Here is a 22,044-nt window from a genome sequence, read left to right as displayed (position 1 = left end):
CTGCTGTGTGTCTAGCTGCTGCCGCCCCAGCTGCTGTGTGTCCAGCTGCAGACCCAGCTGTTGTGTGTCTAGTTGTTGCCGTCCCAGCTGCTGTGTGTCCTGCTGCCGCCCCAGCTGCTGTGTGTCCAGCTGCTGCTGTCCAATCTGCTGCCAGCCCACCTGCTGCTGTACCACCTGCTGTCGCCCAAACTGCTGTGGATCCTCTTGTTGTTGAACTTCATTCATGACCACCAGCCCTGAGTCAACCACCATGATGTCAATGCATCTGTCATATTCATATTTCCTTTCTTCACAGCACCTGGCCTAGCTCTAAACTGTCACTATGTTTATTCATCCCCTTGGTCATGCCACCAAGCAACTATGTAAGAAGCAACAATTTAATTTATTATTTAATTTTGTCTGTTGTCTGCCTGGCATTCATTCCGATGTCAAATGTCTACACTACTCTAGTAGAAGATGTTCCTAATCTATGATTGCTGTGTGTGCTGGACCTTTACAACAGATTCTGTGTAATAACTATGTCTCAATAAATATTTACTAACCTGATAGAAGCTACTTTTTAGTTGTTGATTGCTTATTTTGAGTTAAATTTGGGTTTTTGTCATGTGAACAAAGAAAACTGACCTTTCAAATATAGGCCAAAGCTAAATAATTATTATACCTCCACCCCCCAGGGATGGGGCAGATTGGCCATCTCACTTTCTGTCAAGTCTCTGGAGAGAAAACAAGAGCTTCCTTCTTACTATACTGAATTATGGATTGCCTGGCAAGGTCCTTGCACTACTGGGCTCTGGGAAGCACATGAGATGGATGAGGCCCCGTTTCCATCCCTTAGGTAAGATCTTAGATGTAAAAGAAGGCATATCTCAGGTACAGTATGGTGGTAATATTGAAAAGTTATATGAGGATTGATTCAAAGAAATAACATGTATCAAGTCTGAAAATTTAAGGGACTATGAACAGCTCACAAACACACAAGACAAAGTGAAGAGAGGATCAGATGACAAGAGAGTCTTTCTGTTTTGAAGGTAATTATTATTTTTTTTAAAAAGTGCCAAGATACACAGTCATTTTAAGGAGGATAAATTCATGGAGTGGGATTAATTATGATGGGCCCCATGAGAAGACAGGAGCCCAGGATTTCAGTTGATGTCACAGATGCAGTGGGAAACCAGTAAGTATTATGAATGATACATTACACTTACAGTAAGGAAAGAACTGAAAGCTAAGCTGGAGATGCTTGTTAGTTGTTATTTTGAGAGGCTCTATTGACACACTTGGGTGAATTGTCTGTCTCTATGCTTCCTGTCTTCTGGTAGCACTGTAGGATCAGCACTGGACTGTGAACCACAAGGTTGGCAGTTCTAACCCATCAGATGCTCCTTAGTTCAAACCCACCAGCTGCTCCTCAGAAACCCTATATAGGATTGCTATGAGTTGAAATTGACTCGATGGCACTTAACAACAAATGCTTCCTTTCTTAAGTATCTAGTGGAGCTATAACAAAAATACCATAGGAAGATGTCTCTAACAAACAGAAATTTATTCTCACAGTTTGGGAGGCTAGAAGTCCAAATTCAGGGGCCCAGCTCCAGGGGAAGGCCTTCTCTCTGTTGGTTCTGGGGAAAGGTCACTGGCTTCTTTCAACACCTGTGGGTCCAATGTCCCTTGGAAGTCTCCATGCATCTTGGCATCAATCTGTTCCTGGATCGAAGAGGTTCTCAGTTCTTTCTTGGTGGTAGTCAGATTCTTCCATTCCTGTTCAGTTATGTGATGCTGTAGGATAAGCACTGGATGGCTAACCATGTGATCCGTAGTTCAAACCCACCAGCCACTTAGAATTGACTCAACAACACTTAACAACAACATATCTCAAAAGATATTGACTCAAAATACAACCTAATCCTAAAGATTGCATTCTGTCTCATTTATATTGTTGTTTAGGTGCCATGGAGTCAGTTCTGACTCATAGCAATCCCATATAGGGTTTCTGAGGAACAGCTGGTGGGTTTGAACTAGAACGTTACAGTTAGCAGCCTAGTGCTAATTCTACAGCACCACACCAGGGCTCCATTAACATGACTGCCTCTAGTCCTCCCTTTCTTTTTACATCTTTCTATTACCTACTTTGTTCTGCCTGTGTCTTTTTTCTCCAATTCTTGTAAAACAAGAGGATCCTGCTTACGGTTTACCCTTTCTCTCCATGTAACTCAATTTATCACACATTTAGCATCTTTATGCATCACCAAAATGAATAGCTTTTGAGAAAATCAACCAACTTTCTCAGGAAGCTGGAGAGACAGAAGAAATGTTAGTTTTTTTTGTTTTTTGTTTTTTTTTAATTCAATGAGTTTTCTTGATGTGTCTATAACAGCATGGTCTTGAGAAACTTTGTCAACACATTTTATGAAAAATACGAAGCTGGCAAAGAACCAATTACTGAATAATTTTGGTTCTTAAGTCAATCTCAAATGCTCAAAAAAAAAATCCTATGAATCCTAGCCTAGGAAGCTAAAGCTTTTTTAAAAAGTCCTGATGAATTCATTCTAATAAAAGTAGAAGACACATTTAGAAAGATCTGTACAAAACATAAAATCTGAGAGTTATAGGATCAGTAAGAAATATGAAGTATTTAATCACCTATGTCTTTAACTTTCATAAATTTTAATACACGAATAATAAAAATGAGAGAATAATTTCATATTGTGCAGGGCAATTATGTCTCCATTCCACTCAAGGCCCAGAGCTTTTTATGAGGCTGGGGTCGTAAATGAGAATAGTTTGTGTCTTCAGTATGTTTCAGAATATAAAGTGCCTTTCGATGCCATAGAAGTCTATGTGGTGTCCTGGGCCATAGGGAGAAAGCGTCCAGAAAGAATATACCTATGGCCCGAGCTGTGAGATTCTCCAACATTTACAAGAAATTTGGAAGAGGAGCAATAGCTGCCACAGAAGACTAAAACGAAATAACCAGAGAAGTAAGAAGACAGCAAGTAGAGAGTGGAATGTGAAAAGCCAAGGGAAGGAAAGAAGAGCTATTTGAAAAATTAAAGAACAGAATCCCACTTTTGACTGACAAAGTAGATAGTACCAGCACAAATCTCTCGTTAAAGCTAACTCTGAGAGCCTGGATAAAATGAAGAAAACAGCCACTTGAAAGCACTGGGAATTGACCTATACAGCCAGGATCTGAGGTCCACTATGTCATAGGAAAATTAAATCCTCTCAAGTGGGAGATAAAATCACCTACAACTTCTATAGTTTTCTATATGTAATGTCTGACATTCAACAAAAATTAACAGGCATGCCAGAAAAGAAGACTAAATCACTAGAGGCCAAGTGAAGAAAATACAATAGTAACAGAAACAAAGATGATTCATTTGTAGGTGTAAGCATTGAGTAATATGTTTTAGGAGTCCTGGTGTGGTGCTGTAGGATCAGCACTGGGCTGCTAACCACAAGGCCAGTGGCTCAAACCCACCAGTCGTTCACTGGAACCCCCTATACAGGGTCGCTGTGGGTCAGAACTGACTTGATGGCACTAAAACAACAGCAACAATGTGTTTTTAAAAATAACAAATTTCAGCAGGGAACTGGGATCTGTAAACAAACACACACACTCTCGCAAAGGTCAAGCAAAAAGCTTATAACTGAAAAACATTAAAACTGAAATTAAGAAATCAATAGATGGGCTTAACAACAGATATAGCTGAGAAGAGAGGAAGAGAAAATTGGAAGTAGCAAATTGAAGTGAAGGAGAAAAAGGTAGAAAATACAGGAAAATACCATAAGACACATAAGAACATGGTGAAAGATCTAATATATATATAAATCAGAGTTCCAGAAAGAGAGAAGAATGGGGATAAAGCAATACATGAAGAGATATTGGTGCAGAATGTGCCAAAACTAATGAAAGACACAAAATTCTAAATTCAAGAAGCTCCTTGAGCCCAAAGCTAAGTAAGTTCAAGGAAAAATAACATCTAAGTACATCCTTCTTCTTCACATATATGTAGAAGAATATGGCATCAAGATTGGAGGAAGACTCATTAACAACCTTCAATATGATACAACCTTGCTTGCTGAAATCAAAGAGGACGTAAATTACCAATGAAGATCAAAGACCACAGTCTTGGGTATAGATTGCACTCCGTCGAAAGAAAAAAGTCCTCACCACTGGACTAATAAATGCCATCATGATATTGGAGAAAAGATTGAAGTGATAAAGACTTCGTTTTGCTTGGACCCACAATCAACACTTATGGAAGCAGCAGTTAAAAAATTTAATGACGTATTACATAAGGTAAATATGTTGCACAAGACCTCTTTTGAATGTTTAAGAGCAAAAATTTCACTTTGAGGACTAAAGTGTGCCTGACCCAAGCCATGGTATTTTCAATTGCTTCATATGTATGTGAAAGTTGGACAATGAATAAGAAAGACCATAGAAGAATTGGTGCATTTGAGTTATGGTGTTAGAGAGACTATTAAAAGTACCACGGACTGCCAAAAGAACAAACCAATCTGTGTTAGAAGTACAGCCAAAATGTTCCTTGCAAGCCAAGATGGCCAGATTCATCTCTCATACTTCAGGTATATTGTCAGGAGGGTTCAGTCTCTGTAGAAGGATAACATGCTACGTAAAGTGAAAAGCCAGTGAAAAAGAGAAAGACCCCCAATAAGATTAATTGGTACAGTGACAGCAGCAATGGGCTCAAGTTTAACAATGATTATGAGGATAGTGCAGGACTGGGAAGTGTTTCATTCTGTTGTGCATAATGTCTCTGTGGTCTGAATTGACTCGATGGCACCTAACAACAACAACAACATGAACATCATGGATAATTATTGACAACCAAAGGTAAACACAAAATCACCATAAAAACACTAATAATAATAATAAAAAGACCCATACCCTCCCCAAAAGAACAGTAAGCATGATAATTAACTAAATTAATGGAAGCAAGAGAGTGAAACCACATATTTTTAAATGATGAATGAAAATATTGCCAATTTAGAATTACTGCCTAGAGAAATTAAAAAAAAAAAAAATAGTGAAGTAAACTTACTGTCAAAGAAACAAAGTTGTGATCAAGGCTAATGATTAAATATACACACTAATATGTGCTTGATGTCCCATATTAGTTAAACACATAAAAGGAAATATAAACATGATTTTTTATTCAAACGAGAGCTGGACACCTCTCTCATTAAATAAAACCTTTCAGCACCTTTAAAAAATGTATGGGAATCCAGTTTGTTTTTGTATACATTAGCTCTCTGGTATTTTTTCTCCCCCACATAAGATCATAACTGAAAAACTCTCAATTAAGATACATTTAGGATGCTTGTCCAATTACATTATCACACACATACACTTAGTTAAACTTAGATAGAAAACCTGAGCAAAACCAGATCATTCCTGGGCTTCAACAACTCAGAATTATATTCACGCAGATTCTACTCGAACCTCCATCTCCCAGACGATATGTTACAGTTGTTTCTATCCCAACATGATACACCAGAATGCAACCAGAACCAGAAGTAAAAACTGAATGAGTTCTCCAAGGATGAGTGGGTTATAAAATGAAAACCTAGAGAGTCAGAAAAGCCTTGATGATGATGAAAAGAGGTCAGAAAATTAAACTTTCATCTTTAAAGAATCCTATAACAACACCAATGACAAACTGCCAATGCCTTAGATATGCTGCCTCAGTTTCCCATTTTTTTCTTAAAGGATCATAATTTTTCTTTACGGTGTACATTACTTGAAATTTGATGTCTCTTATTAATAATTTGACTCTCTGCTCCAATAGCCAAGCCATGGTCTTTTCAATAACCTCATATGCATGCGAAAGTTGGACCATGAATAAGGAAGACTGTAGAAGAATTGATGCATTGAGTTCTGGTGTTGGAGGAGAGTATTAAAAATACCATGGACTTCCAAAAGAATGAACAAATCTGTGTTGGAAGAAGTACAGCCAGAATGCTCCTTGGAAGCCAGGATGGCCAAACTTTGTCTCTCATACTGTGGACATATTCTCAGTGAGGACCAGTCACTAGAGAAGGATATCATGTTTGGTAAGGTGGAGGGTCAGAGAAAAAGAGGAAGACCCCTAGCAAGATGGATTGGCACAATGGTGGCAGCTATGGGCTCAGATGTAGCAATGATTGTGAGGTTGGCCCAGAAGCAGGCAGTGTTTCGTTCTGCTGTGCACAGGGTCACTATGAGTCGGGACCAATTCAATGGCACCTAAACGCAACCACAACAATTCCAATAGCAACAGTTGCTGTGACAAAAATGTCTAAAAAAAAAAGTCTGGGTACAAAATTTACAACTCCATCTAGGCCACCTCCATTGGGAGTCTTCTAATATGTTTCAATAGTTCAAAAGTAGAAATTTGTCAAAATGCCCATCTCACGAGTTGAGTTCAACTTCTAAACTGTCAGCTTTAAGTTCCTTGCTCTATCACTGACTCTAAAAGACTAGTAAACATACTTAAAGATCTCCAAATTACTCAGACATTATGAAGTCTAATAACTGCTGAAATAAGTTTGCTCAAATATTTCAAGGTTTCTTTTAAATCTCTAATTATTTACCTAAACCTAATTTGGCTTTTTTTAAAATTATTTTTAAATGCCTGGTGTGGTACTGTAGGATGAGCACTGGACTACAAGGTCAGCACTGCAAATCCACCAGCCATTTCTTAGAAACCCTATACAGGGTATCTATGAGCTGAAACAGACTCATCATTTCTAACCAAAGAACACACCTAGTAAGCCTGCTGACAGTAGGTGTAGTTCTACTCGTGGCAACTCTAAAATTAAAAAAAATGGTTTTGGGGGACTTAAAATCTCATTTTTCTCTCGAGGAGTAACTGATAAGCTTAAACTATCAACACACAATTAGCAGCCCAACATTCAACACACTGAATCACTAGGCCCCTTTCTATACTGAATCGAGAGGGATCTTTCTTATCTTTAAAAAATTATCCTTGAGCCATATGAATTCAAACTATCTCCTTCCACCTCTAAAGACAAAAATACCCCTAGGTTTGCTAATTCATATGCATATATTTAGACGGTCCCAGGCAATTTGAAAAAAGCAATGAGAAGTAAAATTTCTTCAAGGGATCTTTTCAAGTCCCTATATCATGGCTGGAGTCCTGGTGTGGTGCTGGAGGTTCAAACCCACCAGTAGCTCCTTGGAAACCCTATATAGGGTCACTATGAATTGTAACTGATTCAATGGCACTTAACAACAACAACATATCATGGCTAGGAATACTGGTTCGGTGCTGTAGGATAAGCACAAGACTGTTAACCTCAATGTTGGCAGTTCAAACCCACCAGCTGCTTCTCGGAAACCTCATACAGGGTCTCTATGAGTCAGAACTGACTTCAGGGTATTTAACAATAACAAAATTCAAAAATGAAAATTGTTTTTGCAATATCTAATTCACAATGTTTGAAAAGATTTTTATTTCAAGGTTGTTATAAACATGAACACTTATTGAAATGAAATGAAAGAACTTCATTTATTCTCTGTAATGTTAAAATAATTTAACCCATGATCACACACATGTGGGAAAAAAACTAAAAATATTGATTCAAAACTATCTGGAGGCAAAATTATATTTTTTGAATGTTACTTTAAAAGTCCTTATTATACATTGTTGTTGTTGTTGTTATGTGCTGTGGAGTCAGTTCCGACTCATATTATTATATATTAGTTAAAGTAAATGATTTTTCTATAGAACACTCTTTTAAAGAAACCCATGTGAACCTCATGGGGGAGGGAAACCAGAACAAGCTTATGGTTCCCCTTTGTGATGACAGCCCAACATAGAACAAAGCAATCTACATACCTTTCTCTGGAGTCCTGGTGTGGCACTGTGAGTTAATGCACTGGAATGCAAAGTTGATTTGAACTGCAAGGTTGGCGGTTCAAGCTCACCAGCCGCTCCTTGGAAAACCTATACAGGGTCGCTATGAGTCGGAACCTACTCGATGGCACTTAATAACAACATATACCTTTCTCTAGAGGAAAGAAGAGCATTCAATACTGTCTGAATATTTGGAAGATAGATGTATCTTTAAACCTTAGTTTATTTCTACATTTAACAAGAATAAATGAGACATTTTAACATTCTTGGGAAAACACACACACATTGGCTCATAGGAATGACACACATTCACAGAAATCTTCTACTAGTAATCGCACACTCTAGGTCTCTATGGACAGACACAAATTTTGTGGACGACCTTTAAAGGAGGGCAAGTTATAGACCTTCAAAGGAAGAGAAGGAAATGCCAAATGCCTGCTGCAGGAACATCCTGCCCCCAAGACTTGGCAGCTCCTGGGTATGCTCCATTATTGGGTCCTCCTTAGAGACCCAATTCTAACTGTGAACGTACCTGACAACAGAATTCCCCAAGTGGTCTGGTCTGGATGACTTCAGTCTTTCAATTTGGCCCCCATCCAGTATCCTTAGGAGACTAAGTCACTACATGGATGCTCAGGTGTCTATTGGCTGAGTCACACAGTATGCAAGAACCCATATCACACGTATAAGTTTAAAGAGAAAGGCTTTGTTACGATGGAAACCAAAACACAGTCTAGAATACAAGAGCAGACAGATCACTTTACCAGGTGAAGGGACACAGGGAAAAAAACTTGAACCTGGCAACTGCTTTTGTCCATTTGCTAGACTCAGGCAATCCCCTCCTCAGTAGTCTCAGGTCCGGGGATGGGACTAATTTATCCTTTAATGGTTGCCAAAATCTGTAACAGGGTGTGCTAAGCAAACCTCTGCCTTTCAAAAGCTTGGTAATGCCTTCTACTGATTAAGTATAGTCAGGGGAGGCAGGGTTACCATATGAGTAAAGGTTTATTGCAAGAATGAAGCTTGCAAGCTGAGATGAGGAAGACTTAATGCAATGCTTAATCCCCATTTCCCCAACTGATTTTTTTTTTTTTTAAGATTTTTATTGTGGATTGAATGAAAGTTTACAGGGCAGATCATCAGTTTCACATTCAACAAATCATGCACCTTACTTCATTACAATGATTATATTCCCCTCCATGTACCATCAGTTTAACAGTATTTCTCTCTATCCACTTTAGCTTAAAAAAAAAAAAAACCACACACACACACACACAAAACCACTCAGGCATATATAATAATTTACATCTCCAAAGGGCACATTCTGCAAGTCTGCCTCCTGACCACCATCTCTTAGTCCCTCTCTTCCCATGAGTCCTCAGCAGATCTCCTTCATGCCCCAATCTCTGCTTCCGTCTCTGGCTGCTTCTCTGGATATTCTATTTGTCTGCTTCCCCAACTGATTTTTGTATGTTGATCTTGTACCCTGCCACTTAGCTGAATCTTTTAATGAGTTTCAATAATTTTCTTGTTGAGTCTTAGGGATTTTCCAAGTATAGGATCATGCCATCTTCAAATAGAGAGCGTTTTGCTTTGTCTTTGCCAATTTGGATGCCTTTCATTTCCCTTTCTTGCTTTACAACTCTGGTAAAGTCTTTCAGCATAATACCGAATAGGAGTGGTGATAAAGGGCATCCTTGTCTGGTTCCTGTTCACAGGGGAATGGTTTCAGTTACTCTCCAGGGCTACTGGTTTTTTATGTTGTTATTGTTAAGTGCTGTTGAGTCATTTTCAACTCATTGCAAGACTGGCAAGGGTTTCCAAAGAAAGGCTGGTGAGTTTGAATCATCGATCTCGCAGTCCAGTTCTTATCCTTAAGCACCACATATCCTAAATTATGTTGAGAAATATCTTTTTTTTTTCTTTTTTTTTTGGTTTTTTTTTTCGGAATTGGTTTTTGGTTTTCTCAAATGCCTTTTCTGCATCAATTGATATGATTATGTAGTGGATCACATTGATTGTTTTTCTGATACTGAACCATCCCTGGATATCTGGTATGAATCTCACTTTGTCAAGATGTATTATTTTTTTGTATGCTGTTGGATTCTACTAGCTAGGATTTTGTTGAGAATCTTTGCATCTATGTTCATGGGGGATATTGGTCTATAATTTTATTTTTTAGTGATGTCTTTACCAGGTTTGGATATCAGGATTGCGCTTTTTTCATAAAATGAATTCAGGAACTGTCTATCCATTTTGATATTCTGTAATAATTTAAGCAGAATTGGTGTCAGCTCTTCTCTGAATATTTGGTAGAATTCACCAGTAAAATCATCTGGCCCCAAATATTTTAGTGGGTAGTTTTTAAGGACTTGATCAATTTCTTTTTTTACAGGTCAGTTCAAATTTTCTGTTTCAGTCTGAGTTAGTTTAGGTAGGTCATGTTTTCTACAAATTGCCCATTTCTTCTAGATTTTCAAATTTGCTCCAGTGTAATTCTTCATAGGATTCTGTTATTACCCTTCTTTCTTCATTGGTTCTGTTGTGATGTCATGCATATAATTTCTTATTCCTGTTATAAGTATCTTTTTTGTTTTCTTTGTTAGATTTGCCAATGTTTTGTTAATTTTATTAATCCTTTCAAAGAACCAACTTTTTGTCTTGTTGATTCTATTTTGCAATTTTCTATTTTATTTCTTTCTGCTCTAACCTGTATTGTTTCTTTTCTTCTGGTAGCTATAGGTTTACTTTGCTGCTCTTGTTCTAATTGTTGGAGATTTGGGGTTAAGGTGTTGAATTTGGTTCTTTCTTCTTTGGGGATGTGAGCACTTATTGCTATAAACCGAACTCTGAGCACTGCTTTTGCAGTGTCCCAAAGGTTTTGGTAAATAATGCTTTTATTCTCATTTGATTCAAAGAATTTTTAAATTTCATTTTCTATTTCTTTGATTGCCTAGTAACTTTTTTTTTTAGCAAACTGTTATTCAGTTTCCATGTATTTGACTTTTTTTTTTTCTCCTTGATCATCCTACTGTTGATTTCTAATTTTACAGTATTGTGGACTGAGAAGATGATTTTTCTGATTTTAAACTACATAGCATCCCCTTGTTCTGTTCGAACAATTGCCTCTTGGTCTATGTATAAGTTCCACGTGAGCACAATTAAGCATTCTAGAATCCTCATTCCTCACAATGTTATTCATAATTTGTTATGATTCACACAGTTAAATGTCTTAGCATAATCAATACAATACAGATAAAAATCTTTTTGCTTTTCTGCTTTCTGCCAAGACCAATCTGATATCAGCAATGGTACCCCTCATTCCACATCCTCTTTTTAATACAGCATGAATTTCTGGTGTTTCATTGTTGATGTACTGCTACAACCACTTTTTAATTGATCCTCAGCAAAATCTTACTTGCATGTGAAAGTAATGATATAGTTAGACAATTTCTGCATTCTGTTGGATTACTTTTCTTTGGAATGGGCACAAATGTGAATCTCTTCCAGCAGCTTTATACAGGAGTCTCATTTCCTGGTCCCTGCCTTGTGATGACCTAGGCTCTCATTTCTCATACTTTCCTGGATTTTAACTATAAACCTCCAACTCTGAGAGTCTGTAACTAGATGTCGAACCTTCATTTCCCAGAGGATACCAGTACTTTTTACAGTTTTATTTCTTCCATGTTTCTGAAAAATGAGAATTTTTTTCTTTTCTTTTTTCAAGGTGGCTACAAAATCGCTGTATTTAAAAATCTTTTATTTCTTAAGTATTTCAACATGCTTGTGCCAGGAAGTGTCAGCTCAGTCATCCATGTTACGAGAAGTCCTTCATCCCTTTCTTTTCAGAGACTCAAAAGCAGATGAAAGATTTAATGTGTTAGTTAGGCGTGTAAGAAAGAGTTTTTCTAGTGGAAGCACCTACAAAGGACAGTGGATTGTATACTTTAGCATTTCCCCACCAAGACCCAAACTAATCACTCTTAATATACTAACCCTGAAAATAAAAAGATTGTCTTTTTCATAACCACAGTACAGATATAAATTAAATTAAATAGCAATATGATTATAATTAGAGTCCTGGTGTGGTGCTGTGAATTAATGCGCTGGACTGCAAAGTCAGTTTGAACTACAAGGTTGGTAGTTCAAGCTCACCAGCTGCTCCTCGGAAACCCTATACAGGGTCGCTATGGGTCAGAACTGACTCGATGGCACTTAATAGCAACAACAACAACTGATTACAATGATATTGGAGTTCTGAAATGGTGCTGTAGGATAAACACTGGCCTACTAACCACAAGGTTGGCAGTTCAAATCCACCAGCTATTCCTTGGAAAGCCTGTTCAGGATTCCTATGAGTGGGAACCAACTCCACAGCACTTAATAACAAAATGATTATATTATCCAATATATATTCCTAGATTCAAAATGTGGTGTTGGTGAAGTGGATTTAAAATCCTGTAGACTGCCAGAAGAAAGAGCAAATCAGTCTCAGAAGAACTATCACCAGAATGTATGTTAGAAGCAAGGGTGGCTAGACTTCAATTCACTTACTCTGGACACAAGATAAATACCAATTACCAGAAAAGAACATCAGGTTTGATCAAATAAAGGGTCAGCAAAAAATGAGGGAAAGGACAAAACAGCCACAAAATGGACTCAATATAGCAGTGATTATGAAGAAGCAGCAGGTCTGTACAACATTTTGTCCTGTTATACATTGGAATGCACTAGACTGCACCTAACAACGGCATGCATTACATACCCAAGCACTTCCTTAGCCTGTGTGTCTTTTATGGCACTGACAGTTTAAAAGAAACCAGGCCATTTGCTGTGTGGAATGTCTATTTGTCTGATGTTTCTTCATGATTAGAACAGAGGAATATTACCGAAGCATTATGTCCTTTCAGTGCATGACTTCAAGAGGCACAAGATGTCTGTTTGTCCCATGACTCATGATGCTAAATCTTCAATCCTTTGACTAAGGGTGTTTTCTCAAATGTCTTCACAGTAAAGTTAGCCATTTTCACTTTTAGAATTAATAAATAGTCCTGGAGAAATATTTTTCAAAGTGTGAAAACATCCTTTTTTCCATTAAAATTTCACTCAGTAGTTATTAGCATCTGCTGATGCTATTTACTTGAACTGAATTATATTATGATGGTTGTAAGTGGTAATTAGTCTAACACGATCAATCATTCCTTCTACAGTTATTAGCTTACATTCTATGTCATGGATAACTTTTTTGTCTTTCTTTTTCATTTATTCACTTAGTTTGTGTCATTACAGACTTATGTTGTTGTTGCTCAGTGCTGTCCAGTTGGTTCCAACTCATTGAGACCCCATGTAGGGTTTCCAAGGAGTGGCTGGTGAGTTTAAACCACCAACCTTGCACTACAAACCAATCTTGCAGTCGGGTGCCACTCCAGGATTCCATTACAGACATATAGATTCTTATTATATTTTATGGGTTAAAATCCATTATTGTTACTGCTTATTTTGGTGCTCAAGTTGTCCCATATTGGCCAGTCCTTTTCAGGTGAATCCAAATGCCTTTTACTATTTAAGAGCAATGACTCACTCGAAGTAGTTTCAAACTGAGTAAAGGAAGGACTAGCTAGCACATATATTGACAATTCACTATGTAAATGAGCACACTCATGACTCAGAAATAGGATCTGTCTTCCTCATTACACCCAAATGACCCACAAAGATGAGCCTTTTCTTTCTACTTCCCTACTGTAATTCTACTCTTTGGACATCAAAGGAGACATTGATGCTGGTCATAAGACCAGTACCCTAAATGGCATCACATGTGGTGCACAGGTCACAAGTCCAAATTAGTGATTGGGTCCATGTGATGGGCTCTCTTGAGAATACATAGTATACAAATGGCAAAGGCAACTCTATGAGAAAGACCAGACTGAAAAATTGTAAGACACCAGGAAAAGGAAATCTTTTTCTTCATCTTAAAACATCTAACCAGAAAACATTAATTATCTAGTTTGATGACTAAGATTTCTGGTCATGGACATGGTCACAGCTGACTCTCAGCAGGGTATAAAAGGGGATACGAACTGAAAAGATTTTCATATTCACTAAACTCACTTTCCTATTAATCAGAACCTCCACCCTCTGACACCATGGTCAACTCCTGTTGTGGCTCTGTCTGCTCTGACCAGGGCTGTGGTCAAGGCCAGGAGAACTGCTGCAGCCCCAGCTGCTGCCAGCCCACCTGCTGCCGCCCCAGCTGCTGTGTGTCCAGCTGCTGCAGGCCTCAATGCTGCCAGTCTGTGTGCTGCCAGCCTACCTGCTGTCGCCCCAGCTGCTGTGTGTCCAGCTGCTGCAGACCCCAGTGCTGCCAGTCTGTGTGCTGCCAGCCTACCTGTTGCCGCCCTAGCTGCTGTGTGTCCAGCTGTTGCCGTCCCAGCTGCTGTGTGTCCAGCTGCTGCAGGCCCCAGTGCTGCCAGTCTGTGTGCTGCCAGCCCACTTGCTGCCGCCCCAGCTGTTGCATCTCCAGCTGTTGCCGCCCCTCCTGTTGTGGCTCTAGTTCCTGTGGTTCCAGCTGCTGCAGGCCCAGCTGTTGCATCTCCAGCTGCTGCCGCCCCTCCTGTGGGAGCTCCAGCTGCTGTGGCTCCAGCTGCTGCCGCCCCTCCTGTGGGAGCTCCAGCTGTTGTGGTTCCAGCTGCTGCCGCCCCTGCTGCTGCCTCCGCCCAGTCTGTGGCCAAGTCTCCTGTCAAACCACCTGCTATCGCCCAACCTGTGTCATCTCCACCTGCCCCCGCCCCACCTGCTGTGCCATCCCTTGTTGATAAAAATACTTCGTTAGACCCACTCCCTTCCCTGTAGATCCAGACACTGTTTTGTGCTCAGCATTAGTACAGCTGGAATGGAGGTAATGTTGCTCAATTGCATTGGGCTTCGGGACTTCATTAAGCAAACAGCACATCCACTGACATCTGTCCACATTTATCCTTTGTCCAGCCTCCCTCCCCAATCAACTTCTCCTTTCCTTTCAAATATGAGTCTAATTACAGTCTCCCAGCTTCCCTTCTGTCTGTTGGGAAACAGGACATGCTGCCTAAGAAGATGGCTGTTGGCTGAGGCTCTCATACAGTCTCAACCTGTCAACCAGTGGAAGCTCTCTCCGGGGGTTCTTTGTCTCTAGCTATTTCCTGTAACCTGATATATTTCTTGCCAAAATAAAGTGATTATTTTATGCACAAAAAATATGACTGTTGCTCCCCTAAGATTATTTTTCTCTAGTTCTTAGACAATTGTATTTGAAACTATACCTGAAGAACACATATCATGTTCTTGTCACCTTTCAAAAGAAGTCAGACCCCACTAGTTACTGCCTGATTATTTTCTAGGTGTTTTGTTATATCACAGGTCGATCACCAAACACTAGGAAAATAACAAAAAGTTGGAAACTAAACATTAGAGGACTCCATGCATGTAAGAGAAATCCTGATGTGGCACTGTGGGTTAATACACTAGACTGCTATGTCGGTTTGAACCACATGGTTGGTGGCTCAAGCTCACCAGCCGGTACTAAGAAACCCTATATAGGGTGGCTATGGGTCGGAACCGACTCGACATCACTGAACCACAACAACAATGTATGTAAAAGCAAAAAAGAACACAATTCATGTTTCCTATATCCTATGAGCTCTGGTAGCGTAGTGGTTACGAATCGGGCTGCGAACCGGAAGGTCAGCAGTTCGAAACTACCAGCTGCTCCGTGGGAGAAAGATGAGGCGATCTGCTCCCGTAAAGATTTACAGCCTCGGAAACCCTATTCAGGGTCGCTATGGGTCGAAACCGACTCGACGGCACTTAACAACAACAACAACAACATACCCTACGAGCTATGGGCTTGAGGAGGAAAATAAGATTTTCAAATTGACTAACAAGGAAAAAGTTGACACTGCTGTTTCAAAGAGATACAACAAAAACAAGGAGAACTGTTAAAAGTGAAGAAAAAAATGAAGAAAGATATGTCATTAAAATACAAATTTTAAAGAGCAAGGGGTCACAATCTTGATATCAAAGATAAATTGAAACCAAAAAGCATTGTAAGAGATAAATAAGATGCTTTTTTATGCTAAATGTTATAATAAAATTTAGCTCCATAGCTAAAATTCCAAAACAGAAATTACAAGGTGATACGGGGAGGGGGTTGGGGAGAGAAACACATCAATAATAAGAACCTTGGCAAACTATGTAAATCAGAGAGAACACATAGAGACAAATTGCTAAGTCCATGCAGTAACTAAATAGCAATCAGAAAGGTAAATCTTACAAATATGTATCAAACTCTCAACTCTTACATCAAAAGTAGCGCTTATTTCCGTGTGTTCGTGTGTGTGTGGCATTAAGACATTCCTTCATTTATTCAGCAAACACTAACCAAATGTCTTCACAGGGCAGTTCTGGGCTGTATATTCAAGACACCATTGTGGTTACATACAGAATAGCTCTTGCTTCAAAGTGCACAATATTATTTTAACATCAAATACCTGAAAGCCACCTAAATGCCCATCCATATCATTGAATAAGATATCATGCTCACTAAGTAGAATACTCCATGGCTAAAAATGGAATGAGGAATATGTGTGCATACTATTGTGAAGTAATTGTGGGGCTGTATTGTTAAGTGACATAAAGCCAGTTGAAGTGAAGTGAGCATTAATGTTCTTATTAAGTACCCTTGAGAAGAGTCCACTCATTGTTGTTATGTGCCATGGAGTAGGCTCTGACTCATAACAACCTTATGCACAACAGAAATAAACACTACAGCCTCACATTCGTTGTTACACTTAAGTCCATTACTGCTGCTACTGTACCCATCCATCTCGTTGAGGATCTTCCTCTGTTCAATTGACCCTCACTTTAGCAAGCCTGGGGACTTTTTCCTCCTAACAGCATGTCCAAAGTAAAAGAGACGAAGTCTCATCATCTTGGCTTCTAAGGAGCATTCTGGTTGTATTTCTTCCAAGACAGATTTATTTGTTCTTCTGGAAGTCCATAGCGACACTGCATAGGGTCTCTGACATTGTAAATCTTTGAGGAAGCAGAAAGCCTCATCTTTCCCCCATGGAGTGACTGCTGGGCTCTAAGCATCCACCTTGTGATTCCTGGTCCAGTGTTTATCCTACAGAGCCAACATACTCCCAAATAAGCATAGTATGCAGCATTTACTTAAAAAACAAGGAGTTGCAAATATACAATCCAATGAAGATGAAATCTTAAATTAAGAAAGAGCAGTATTTATGGGGGAAGGAAAAGGAACAGGCATAGAGGCAAAATTTTCTTGACTTTACCTCATTTTAAAGAATTCATTTTAGAACCCTAAATATTTAACATAATTACAAAGCAAAATTAAATTTTAAGAGTAATTCCTAGAAATAAAAAGAAAATATTGATGGCATGTCTTGTTCCAACCATGATGATAACAGCATATGAATAATGTGTTCCACTTAGGTGGTTACGATCCAGCTGAAGACAAGCACGCTCAAGTAATAGTCAAATGTTTTAAGTTACAATGCTCCATAGTGTAATATTCAAGTATAAAAGAGGCACAGATGAGGTTTAATTAACATGTCAAGAAGACCATAGGAAAGAAATCAAAGATAATGGGGCAGGGAAGCTAGACTATTGGAAGTAAAACAACCAGGAGGAAAATAATGAGAGAGTTTATGCACTGTGAAAAATTTAATCAATGTCTCTGAATAATTTGAGTTCAAATTCTTTAAAGGTAATCTAATACACTGTAAAGTGTTCACTGAAAACACAGTATTATTTTAAGAAAATCATCCCAGGACAAACCAACTCTTCTGATCCTTGGGGCCCTGATACCCAAACCCTAAGCACTGAGCAGCCTTCTCCTCTGAGCCAGGAAAATGCCACCTGCTTTCATTCTGGAATACTGGAAAGAGAGTTACAGATAGTAACACCCATGCTCTTGAATGCTCAAGAGGGGTGGTGATGGTGATCTGTACCCTTGTGGTGGAGTGACTAATGGTCCCAAAGATGTCTATGTCCTAATCCCTGGAACCCATGACTATGTTATCATACATGATAAAAAGATCTCTGTTAATATGATGAAGTTAGGGATCTTGATAATGAGGAGGGTACTGAATTATACAGGTGGATGGACCCAATTTCATCAAAAGGGTCCTAATAAGAAGGAAACAGAAGGATTAAACTCAGTAGTAGACAGTGTGACAATGGAAGCAAAAAGCTGTGGTGTTGTGATGAAAGCGCCAATTGTCAAGGAATGTAGGTGGCCTCTTGTTGTCGTTAGGTGCCCTTGAGTCGGTACCAACTCATAGTGACCCTATGCAAAACACTACAAAACACTGCCCGGTCCTGGGACAGCCTCACAATTATTGCAATGTTTGAGACCATTGATGCTGCCACTTTGCCAATCCATTAACTGGGGGTCTTCCTCTTGTTCTCTGATCCTCCACATGATGTCCTTCTCCAGTGACTGATTGTGCCTAACAACATGTCCGAAGTATGAGAGAGGAAGTCTCCACATCCTGGCCTCCAAGGAGCACTCTGGCTGCACTTTTTCCAACACAGATCTGTTGGGGTCTTTTTTTGACAGCCCATGGCACTTTCAATATTCTCCTTCAACATCATAATTCAAATGCATCAATTCTTCTCTGGTCTTACTTATTCACTGTCCAGCTTTAGCATGCTGATGAGGTTGTTGGAAATACCATGGCTTGGGTCAAGCCCACCTTGGTCCTCAAGCTGACATCTTTGCTCTTCAACACTTTAAAAAGGTCTTGTGCAGCAGATTTGCCTAATGCACTATGTTGCTTGATTGCTTGATTGCTGCTTCCATGAGTGTTGATAGTTGAACCGAGCAAAATGAAGTCTTTGACAATTTCAATCTTTTATCCATGATAAGAATGTTGTTTATTTGGGGTTTTTCTCTTTTCTTTACATTGAGATGTAATCCATACTAAAGGCTGTTGTCTTTTATCTTCATCAGTAAGTATTTAAAGTCCTCTTCGAGTTCAGCAAGCAAGGTTATATCAGCTGCATATCGCAGGCTGTTAATGAGTCTTCCTCTAATCCTGATTCCATGTTTTTCTTCATAGAACCCAGCTTCTTGGATTATGTGCTTAGCATACATGTTGAATAAGTATGGTGAAAGAATGTAATCCTGGTGCACAACTTTCCTAATTTTAAATCATTCAGTGTTCCCATGGTCTGTTTGACCAACTACCTCTTGGTCTATGTACAGGTTCCTCATGAGCACAATTAAGTGTTGCAGAATACTCGTACGTTGCATTGTTGTCCATAGCTTGTCATGATCCACAAAACCAAAAGCCTTTTCAAAGTCAATAAAGGACATGTAAACATCTTTCTGAAATTCTCTGCTTTTAGCCAATATCCATGTGATGTCAATAATGATATTTCTCATTCCATGTTCTCTTCTGAATCTGGCTTGAACCTCTGGAAGTTCTCTGTTCATGTATGGTTGCAGTCATTTCTGTATTCCCTTTAGTAAAACTTTATTCACATGTGATATTAAAGAGATTGCCCAATGATTTCCACATTTCATTGGGTCACCTCTCTATGGAATGGGTACAAATATGGATCTCTTCCAATCAGTTGGCCAGATATTTGCCTTCAAAATTTCTTGGCATAAATGAGTGAGTGCTTCATCTGTGTTGAAAGATCTTAATTTGTATTCCATCAAATCCCAGTGCCTTGTTCTTTGCCAATTCCTTTAGTGCAACTTGAACATTTTCCTTTAGCATCATTGGCTCTTGACCCTATGTTATATCTTGCAATAGAGGTGACCTGTAGAAGCTGAAAATTTTTAAGGAAACTGATTCCCCCAGAGGACTCTAAAAGGGGCCAACTCTCCAGACAGTTGGATTTTTTATTCCTGGCCTCTAGAACTGTCAAAGAATAAATCTGCATGGATGTAAGTAAAATAATAATAATAATAATAATAAAGTAGAAAAGGAGGGTACATATGACCTAGAATTTAAAGGGGAAAAAATTGCTGAACTGATATGAAAAAGGGATATTCTAAGAAGATGAATCAGCATCATAAGAAGATGCATCATCATCAGTAAAGGTGTTATTTATTACAGGACCATTTCAGGACTTTAACTGACTTTCATGTAAACAAATAGACAATACTAAGAATTTCTTGGGATCTTTAGAAGGAAAGAACAAAAGGACAATAATTACAAAGCCTGCAGCAGAGTATTTGGTGCAAGGCAAGAACTTAACAAACAATGTTGGTTTTAGGTGCCATCCAATCAGTTCTGACTCATAATGACCCTATGCACAACGAATGAAACACTACCCAGTTCTGTGCCATCCTCACAATTGTTACATTTGAGCCATTGCTCCTGACACGATGTCAACCCATCTCTTGGGGGGAGGGGGGCCTTTCTCTTTTTCACTGACCCAAGCATAATATTCTTCTCCAGGAACTGGCCACTCCTGATAAGATGTCTGAAGTATGAGAGATGAAGTTTCACCATTCTTACTTCTAAGGAGCTTTCTGGTTGTACTTCTTCAAACACAACTGCCTGTTCATTTGGTAGTTCATTGTACTTTAAATATTCTTCCCCGACACAACAATTCAAATGCACTGATTTTTGCACAATCGTCCTTATTTATTGTCAAACTCTCATATGTATATGAAGCAATAGAAAATAGCATGGCTTTGGTTAGGTGTACCTTAGTCCTCAAACTGATATCTTTTCTCTCAAAACTTCAAAAAACTCTCTTGCAGCAGATTTGCCTGATGCAATATGTCTTGATTTCTAGACTGGTGTTTCCATGAGCGTTGATTGTGGCTCCAAGCAAAATGAAGTCTTTGACAACTTCAATCTTTTCTCCGTTTATCATGATGTCATTTGTTGGTCGAGTGGTGAGGATTTTTGTTTCCTTTGCAGTGAGGTTCAATCCATAGTGAAGGCTGCAGTCTTAGATCCTCATCAGTAAACGTTTTAAGTTCTCTTTGCTTTCTGCAAGTATTTTTGTATCAACAGCATATCTCAGGTTGTTCATGAGTCTTCCTCTAATCCTGATGTCACATTTTTATTCATATAATTCAATTTCTTGGATTATTTGTTCAGCATATAGACTGAACAAGTATGGTAGAAGGATACAATCTTGGTATACACCTTTCCTGATTTTAAACCATTCAGTCTCCCCTTGTTCTGTTCAAACAACTGCCTCTTGCTTCCTCATGAGCAAAATCAAGTGTTCTGGAATCACTATTCTATGCCATGTTCTCCTTAATTTGACATGATCCATACAACAAAACCCATTGTTTGCTCAATAAAGCAAAAGTACATTTTTTTATGGTATTCTCTGCTTTCACCCTAGATCCATCTGGCGCCAACACTGATATCTCTAGTTCTATGTCTTCTTCTTGGAGTCCAGGGGGGCATGTGGTTTAATGTGCTGGACTGTGAAGTTCGTTTGAACTGCAAGGTCAGTGATTTGAGCTCACCAGTCACTCCTTGGAAACCTTATACAGGGTTGCTATGGGTTGTAATCGACTTGACAGCAACAACATGTCTTCTTCTCACTCTGACTTGAATTTCTTGCAGTTCTCTGTTTGTAGGAGACCGCAATCACTGAGGTGTTGAGACCCGTCTCATGGACAAAATTCCAACACGATGGCCGCTCTCAAGCTTGCTAGCCAGGGACCCTGAGGGTTCAAGGAAGTAATCTCCGGACATCCCGGGTTCATTGGCTTTTACAAACTCACTGTTGGGCTAGCTCTGTGTAATTTCCTTTAGTCCTATTAATTCATTCTATGCTTCGAACTCCGGTAATTGTAGCTTCTGAGAAAATGGTTTCTTATGTGCCTCTCTTAATGTCTCCACTGTGTTGGCAGTGCATAAGGTTCTGGGAACAAATCTCTCTGAGGAAAAAACTCTGGCCACCTGGAAAACATAGCTGTTCTTTATCAGATTATTCAGTTATGTTTAATATTAACTTAATACATGAGCCCTTGATACCCATGGACAAATATTAAAACAAAAAACCTCTTCTAAGGCCGAGGCCTAAAAGTTCCTAGGGCAAGTTTGCTGGGAGACGCTGGAGAAAAAAATTTCCCCAAGGAATTCACCCAAAGTAGATTGGCGACTTCTGGGTAGAT

At 39.1% G+C, this 22,044-nt stretch overlaps 2 protein-coding genes across 5 annotated transcripts in view; both read left to right on the top strand.

Moving 5' to 3' along the window:
* Window positions 1-214, top strand: part of LOC102834091 (keratin-associated protein 4-12-like) — a 26,660-nt gene extending 26,446 nt beyond the window's left edge. Inside the window, exon 3 of the mRNA XM_006832612.1 lies at window positions 1-214. This exon is cut by the window's left edge and continues 6 nt beyond it. Within this exon, the coding sequence (XP_006832675.1) occupies window positions 1-214 (214 nt within the window).
* A 13,815-nt stretch (window positions 215-14,029) lies between these two features.
* Window positions 14,030-14,698, top strand: LOC102835618 (keratin-associated protein 4-7-like). Of its 4 annotated transcripts, none has more exons than XM_006832618.1 (2): window positions 14,030-14,218; window positions 14,267-14,698. In XM_006832618.1, the coding sequence occupies exons 1-2, from the start codon at window positions 14,030-14,032 to the stop codon at window positions 14,696-14,698; spliced, it is 621 nt and encodes a 206-aa protein (XP_006832681.1). The 4 variants fall into 4 exon arrangements, with proteins under 4 accessions (XP_006832681.1, XP_006832682.1, XP_006832680.1 ...); XM_006832619.1 differs by having other exon boundaries at window positions 14,030-14,241; window positions 14,302-14,698; XM_006832617.1 differs by having other exon boundaries at window positions 14,030-14,323; window positions 14,372-14,698.
* The last annotated feature ends 7,346 nt before the right edge of the window (window positions 14,699-22,044 follow it).

Source organism: Chrysochloris asiatica, unplaced genomic scaffold (assembly GCF_000296735.1).
Source record: "Chrysochloris asiatica unplaced genomic scaffold, ChrAsi1.0 scaffold00007, whole genome shotgun sequence".
Taxonomy (NCBI): Eukaryota; Metazoa; Chordata; class Mammalia; order Afrosoricida; family Chrysochloridae; genus Chrysochloris; species Chrysochloris asiatica.
Note: the sequence above shows the minus strand (reverse complement) of the source record. Positions and strands in the feature narration are given on the sequence as shown.

What these genes read in the sequence shown, in the direction of transcription:
- LOC102835618 (XM_006832616.1), top strand. Translation starts at nt 14,030, where the DNA reads ATGGTCAACTCCTGTTGTGGCTCTGTCTGCTCTGACCAGGGCTGTGGT.